Source organism: Montipora capricornis, chromosome 12, assembly GCF_036669925.1.
Source record: "Montipora capricornis isolate CH-2021 chromosome 12, ASM3666992v2, whole genome shotgun sequence".
Lineage (NCBI taxonomy): Eukaryota > Metazoa > Cnidaria > Anthozoa > Scleractinia > Acroporidae > Montipora > Montipora capricornis.
Genome location: NC_090894.1, coordinates 9,006,977 through 9,014,476, shown reverse-complemented (window position 1 = coordinate 9,014,476; position 7,500 = coordinate 9,006,977). Strand labels below are relative to the sequence as shown.

General features: G+C 39.0%; 1 protein-coding gene across 1 annotated transcript in view; it reads right to left on the bottom strand.

Moving 5' to 3' along the window:
- The window catches only part of LOC138027324 (BRO1 domain-containing protein BROX-like), a 15,561-nt gene that overhangs the window by 6,891 nt on the left and 1,170 nt on the right, over positions 1-7,500 (bottom strand). Inside the window, exons 2-7 of the mRNA XM_068874905.1 lie at positions 6,960-7,163; positions 6,235-6,330; positions 5,042-5,114; positions 4,838-4,946; positions 3,910-3,999; positions 2,782-2,867 (exon numbers count right to left, since the gene is read on the bottom strand). Of these exons, the coding sequence (XP_068731006.1) occupies positions 2,782-2,867; positions 3,910-3,999; positions 4,838-4,946; positions 5,042-5,114; positions 6,235-6,330; positions 6,960-7,163 (658 nt within the window). The remainder of the gene's footprint in view (positions 1-2,781; positions 2,868-3,909; positions 4,000-4,837; positions 4,947-5,041; positions 5,115-6,234; positions 6,331-6,959; positions 7,164-7,500) is intronic.

Here is a 7,500-nt window from a genome sequence, read left to right as displayed (position 1 = left end):
ATCTCACTTCCATAAATCAAAAACTTGTCAAAGACACTATTCAAAATCTTATAGTTAATCAAGAATTACCGGACACTGCCACTAATCTCATCATCAACACCCCTACAACTTCGTGCATTTACTTCTTGCCTAAAATTCACAAACCCAACAACCCAGGTCGACCTATCGTTTCTGCCTGTAGTTGCCCCACCGAACTCATTTCTAGCTACTTAGACAGGATTATGACGCCTATCGTCAAATCTTTGCCATCATACATTAAAGACAGTACACACGCACTACAAATTTTCCGCGATTTCAATTTCTCCGGCCAAGACAAACTTATTTTCACCATGGACATTACATCTCTATACACAGTCATTCCTAATAGCGAAGGTCTTCAAGCACTTAAACACTTTTTCGATCAACGCACTGTCAAAGAACCTAGCTCGGAAACGCTCCTCCGCCTTGCCGAACTAGTTTTAACGCTTAACTGTTTTTCATTCGCCGGCAACTATTACAAACAAATTAATGCTGTAGCGATGGGCACAAGAATGGGACCTAGCTATGCCAATCTTTTTGTAGGATATGTTGAACACCAATTTTTTAATCAGTACAACGGCCCCAAACCTGAACTATACGGCCGCTACATCGACGACTGCATCGGCGCTATTTCATCAAGCAGAGAAGAACTCGATCAATTTATAACCTCCGTCAACTCTTTTCATCCGGCTCTTAAATATACCTGGGAAATTTCGGAAACTTCATTGGCTTTCCTAGATATCAAAGTTTCTATTAGAGGCAACGTGCTATGTACTAGTGTGCACTACAAACCTACTGATTCACACAGTTATTTGTTGTATTCATCGTCACATCCATCACATGTCAAGAACTCCATTCCTTATTCTCAATTTCTTAGACTTCGACGTCTATGTAGTGATGACTCCGATTTTTCCAGCAAATCAGAGGAGATGTGCCAGTTCTTCGAAAAACGTGGCTATCCTGTCTCTGTGGTCAAAGCGGGCCATCATCGCGCCCAACAATTTGATCGACAGTCGTCACTACAAACGTCACAGAAAGATAAGAATGACAGAATTCCATTCACCCTCACTTTCCATCCTCATAATCACGCTGTCAAAAGCATCATTCTTAGTAATTTTAAATTACTCCAAAATGATCCCGAGACTGGTAGAATCTTTTCGCAACCTCCACTTATTTCATTCAAACGCGACAAAAACGTAGGCAACTTTTTAGTTAGAAGCGCGCTCAAAACCAACGAGCAACCCGGCACTTTCAAATGCGCGCGCTCACGATGCAAAACTTGTCTTTTCATTGTTAACACTAGCAAGATATCGGGACCTAAGCGATCTGTTAAGATCACCGATCGTTTCACATGTACCTCCGCAAATGTCATTTATTGCATAACCTGTACGTTATGCAATAAATTATACATTGGTGAGACAGGTAGACGACTAGGTGACCGATTCCGCGAACACCTTCGCGATGTTGAGAAGAATGACAAGGATGCATCTAAGCCAGTCGCTCGCCATTTTAATCTGCCCAACCACTCCAAAAAACACATGGCTATCTGCGGCCTTTCCCTACATCTAGGTACGACGGAAAGCCGCAAGAATCTGGAACAAAAATTCATCTTTCAAATCGGCACCCTTAATCCTCACGGTATTAACGAACGCTTTTCATTTAACTAATATATTCCTATTTTTCACGTTGCCATGTTACCACCAATAGCGTAGCTCCTACTCTACTATAAAAACTACACGTAACCCATAATCCCTCGATTCGCTCTGACGAAGGGCTAACGCTCGAAACGTCAGCTTTTAGAATCTCTGTACGGTGGCCAATTTACATTATCAACTCCGTTGATAAACCAAATTTTTGATTTAAAAAAGACACCTGTTTATTTTCACTGGAATTTTCCTTTTTAATGGTCCACCATTACTAACTTCAAAATCTTCTCTGAGCTGGATCAAGGAGAAAATGACGTCAAAGATTCACAAGTTGAAGAATGCAATGCGTGTGTATGCGGCTGAATTAGTACGCAGCACGGGAGTTTCGGGCTTTCAGACTTTTGCGTGTTTTGGAGATATAATAAGCTGCATTTACACGCTGAAACTTGAAGCTAGGGAGTAAATGAGGCCATTTTTTCATAGATCCATCCCTCTGAGGTCCAAACGATCAGTTTTGAACGCCAGTAATGGCGGACCGTGAAATCCAAAGCTCAGCTTTTGGATAACAATCAATCCTCAAAATTTTGCCAGTCAAGTGTTAAATTTATGAATGCATTTTCAAATTCTGAAGAAAAGCAATAACAATTATTAAATCTGAACACATGTATAATATTTCCTTTTCTGGAGCCATGTGCCGCACAAGAGCTGCCAAGGACAATGGTTTCGCCTTATCAAAAAGGTATAGCATTGGGCTGACAGATTGGCACCGCCAATCGATGCGTGCGTCAGAGACGCTTAAAAAGTCCAATGTTCTGGAGAATCTCACTATGTTGTATACGATCCTCAACTGATCAGGTATTCCAAAAATCTAGTGTACAAAAGGCCACTAGAAAACACCACAGAAAAAAGTCTGGTTGCAGGTAACTATTCGGTGAAGAGGTTTCTAGAAATAGCAAAAAGAAGAGTCTTAAAAACAGAGGTCAGATAGGGGCTGTTCATGTTTAGCCTAGGAAAGGGAAGTTTAAAAGGGTGCAACCCCTCGCAGATGTTCTAATCAGAAAATAGCTTATCTCGTGTGAAATCTTGTTTCTGTAAATTCAGATAAGACATAACATACATATGCCTGGTAGAAGGCTGCCTTGAGATCCAAGTACTTTTTCCATTTGCCAGCTTTTGTTGGCTCCACAGATTTCAAGGCATCACCTAGAACAAGGCATAGGATTGTACAAGCTTGTTTGATGGAATGTTTGCCTCAGCTGACCAACCTCTCTTGAAGTGATATGAGCAACAATAAACATGAATGATATAGTGAGAATTCTAAACTGACTGAGATCCCGTCTCACAACCCTTCAATGTTCACAATCCCCTGGGATGTAAAAGAACCCGCACACTTGTCGTAGAGAGTAGGGCATGCAGTTCCAAGTGTTGCACATGGTCTGTCTTCTGTGGTGTATCCTTGTGGTTAACCTCGTAGAGGACCTATGTCCTATTGTTAATTCCACCATGTATGTATTCATACTCAATCAGTAAATAAATAAATAATGATAAAAATTAATTAATTAATTAAGCCAAGTAAATTTAAAAAAATGATTTACGCAAACACAGTTAGGAAAAATTTCACCATATGATGAAAAACATATAATGAAGGTCATAGATTGGGCTTTTGGATATAAAATGATTTTTTTTCAAAGCAATAGATCATAATTGTAGTTAAAAACTGAAGCAACTTGAGTGGTTGCATTCAAAGAAGGCAGGTACAAAAGTTGGACTGGATCAACTCTGATTGCTCACCTCCGATCGACATGAAAAAGGATACATGTAAAGGCTTCCAGAAATCACCCTAGCCCAAATCTTTAAGCTAACCTTGGTGAAATCAGGGCAAACATCAAATAGTTTTGGTTTACAAAACCGTTTTTCACTCAATCCAAGGTGAGCAATCCTAGTTGATCTGGTCCAACTTTTGTACTTGCCCATTCAAAGAAGCCTGAGAAGAAAAACCAGGCTTGGACAGGACTTCACCATATGCTCATAAAGGCACTTTTAAAACTGAGGTTATTTCATCAAATGGCAGCAAAAATGTTTTTTGGAAGTCAAATAATAATTTATTATTTATAGAAATGACTAGGGCCAGAGTGCAGGAACATTCAAGCACGCAAATTTTTAGAAAATGTGAAATCACAACGTTTTAGTTACCCTTAAAAACTCTGACACAGAAAAATAATATCATCTATAATAGTACATGTACCTGCAGCAGTAAATAGTTTAGAGGTTTCATTAGTGAGGGCTGAAATAAGTGATGCCTTGTGTTTGAGCTCCACTGCTCGTGCCACAGTGACTATACAACAAGAGAGAAAGAATGCATGATGTGAGCGCTAAAGTTGCCTTACCATTTGGAAATTTCAACACTTGCCTTAAGCTACATTTATTGCCCTTTATGAAAGGTTAACCCACTGATTGTCTTCAAATACTAGTTACATTCTATTTTAACTTAACAACATCTAGATCCCCATTAACCCTTTTATCCCTAAAAGAGCCACTAGTAGATTTTTCTCTGTCTAATGCCAGACAATTTTACTCATCAATGGATGCCCCTTGGGGCTTAAATAGTTAATAAATAACTCCCAATGGCCACTTAAAGATTTTACTCTGTCTAATACCAGACGATTGTACTCATCAATGGGAACCCCCTCGGGGTTTAAAAGCATTAATAACATCCAGGTGCACTCAAAAAACTGTCCCCATTAACCCTTCAAGCCCTGATAGCGCCACTTGTAGATTTTTCTCTGCTTAACGCCAGACAATTTTACTCGTCAATAGGGGCATGTAGGTTTACAGCCATCACTATATTGTGATGATTCACTTCATTCTGGGCATGACAATAAAACTGTCTTAAATCATGCTGGCCAATACAGTGTTTTCATGTGACGGCCACGTTGGTGTTCCTAAACAATGGAACAGTGGTCATGTTTGTGTACCTAACTAATCCTCCGGAAATTACACTCTATTATCATGCAAACATGTTCTTTTGTTTCGGTGGCAAAACAAGGTTACTGATCACGTGAGTGAAAACTCTCTGTAGCAAAACGGTTATCAATATTAAGTTATGATCAGTGATATCACTGTACTGACATTCTAACTAAAGGTAACAAACACTCAAAATTTCCATCTCTGACCTTCTTGGGCTTCAGCCACACATTGCATCTGGTAAGCTTCCAGTACTCGCTGATCTGTGTCAGCACCCTTCTCAGCTGACAAATCACCAAGACGTGGCATCAGGCTTTCCTTTTCAGAACAATCAAAGGAGAGCATCTCATTAACTAAGTCTAATGAATAGAATGAACTTCCATTTTATTTCTTTCAAGACTGCTAGCAAGTACCTTTGCAAATTTGAAGAGTCCTGCAGCATTTCTAAGATTGGTGTGGACTTCTTTCGCTTCATCCATTGTTACCCTAGAGGAAACATGTGACTTATTGCACTGATCTAATTATTATCACACAACACACACAAAATGTCTAGCTGGCTGAGGAAAGAGACAGTCTTACCAGGGATGGCACAGTGGTGAGAGCACTTGCCTCCCACCAATGTGGCCCAGGTTCGATTCCCAGATCCGGAATCATATGTGGGTTGAGTTTGTTGGTTCTCTAATCTGCATCGAGAGGTTTTCTCCGGGTACTCTGGTTTCCCCTCTCCACAAAAACCGACATTTGACTTGATTTGCTTTCATTGTTAATTTCAGTTTACAGTGTCTCCAATTAGTGTCCAGCGATTGAACGACTAGACACTTAAATTATAAAGTTCCTTTCCTTTCCTTTATAGACTATTTCGATGATATGGCGACCATTTTGATTTCTATTGTTTAAAAAGATATTATGGGATGCTCAGGGGGCAAACTAATATGTAATTTGCCCCCCAGGCATCCCATAATGTTCATCTTTTTAAACAATAGAAATCAAAATGGCTGCTGTCATCATCAAAATAGCCTATTGTTAATTAATGGAAGCAATAAGAGGATCCATTCCATAACATTAGTATAATGTACATAGGTGATTATTGAAAAAAACTGTGCTGATTGGTTGTACTTGAGGTGATTATTACGTGGTAATCACCTCAGCGGTTTTCCAAAATGGCCGCAAGCTGTTTTGTCGAGGTGACATTATTCATTAGTATTATTTTAAAGAAAATGCATGATTATACTAAAACAATAATTATTATTCACATCAGGATCGGTGAGTATTGGTGAATAAATTAACACAATGTATTCACCTTGCCTTTGGTAAACAATTGTTAAATATTGTTCGAGCTGAAAACTGCCCTGAATGATCATTGGGAATACTTCAAATAAACAAGTATATTTCTTAACCCATTAACTCCTGGGAGTTAGATTTAATAATAGATTTTACTCTGTCTAATGCCAAACCATTTTAATTTCAATTGGGGGAAGGGAGAATTCAGGAGTCAATGGGTTAATGGCCTTCATGTGGCAAAAGATTTCCTTAATTTTTTCACAAGTAAACTATTTATACATGTAATAACTCATTAAAGATGTAAAAGTCAATCAATGCTACTTACTCTCCCTTGGATGCTACTTTGGCTGCAAACTTTGTGTACCAAATGGCGACATTGATGCAGATTGATGTCACTTCAAATACACTGTCAGCTGCACATCTAAATGACATCAACATTATATCAAAAAGGAGTACAGTGTAGGTAGGTATCAGATGTGCTACACTGGTTGATATGGGTCAGCTTACCTGAGTATCAGCCTGTCCTTAGCCTGATACTCAGGCTAGAGGTCAGCTAAATAAAAGTACTTACATGTAACATGAAACAATGTGAATGGATAGCACAGCCGATCAGAATACAAGAAAGCTGTTGTATTTTGGGCAGTACAAGACTCAACCTTGTTCACACCAAAATTTAGAAAGCAGCATACATATCATGCCTTTCTACTAAGGTCATCTTGTAGGTATGGTAATGTAACCTAATCACTTGCATTTTTCTTGAAGACATCTGACAATTAACTCTTTCCTCCTGTAAGGGACACTGAGACTTGTAGATTTTACTCTGTCTAACGCCAGATGATTTTACTCGTCAATGGGGAACCCCACAGGAGTGAAAGGGTTAAGTCATATGACAAAGCAGAGCTCATTTGGCTGATAACGACTGTGTGGTGCAGTTGAAAGCTTTGATTTCGGAACTTTGTATGACTTTGAGATAACACTTTTGATAAAACATGCTACAAACATAATTCATTTGAGGACACTTTACAGTGATAAGACATCTAAGTAACTCACGTTGGAGTGTTACCACATATAGAGTTGGTCCACTTGAACATGATCAATTTGCGGAGCTTGCTATCACCCGAGCCTGATGCAGGGACATCGACAAGACCATGAAGAAGTGACAGGTAAAACTCTGCAGCTTGCTGGATTGACTTGGAATCATTTGACGGATCTGTTAGATAATTAAGGAGCTTTGACCTTGCAAGCTTAAGCTCCCTAAGAAAATAAATAAAATAGTGAAATATCTTGTATTGAATAAGTTCAAGGAAAGTACCAATAAAAAATTCCTTTTAAATGCTATAAGATTTGGCAAATGCAGAGAAGTAGAGAAGCACAAGCATTGTGAGGTCACGGGTTCAAACCTGTTGAAGTCCTGAATTTTTCAGGCTTCTCTACATAATTGCCAAAAATTGCATTCGTAAGTGTGAGGATCATAGCTTCACTTGACTACCATTCTTAAACACAAGATCGCTTTCAATACACAATACACCTTATTCCAAACTGGCCGCCATTTCAGTATCCTTTTGTTTCCATGCAAATTGGCCCTTATGGA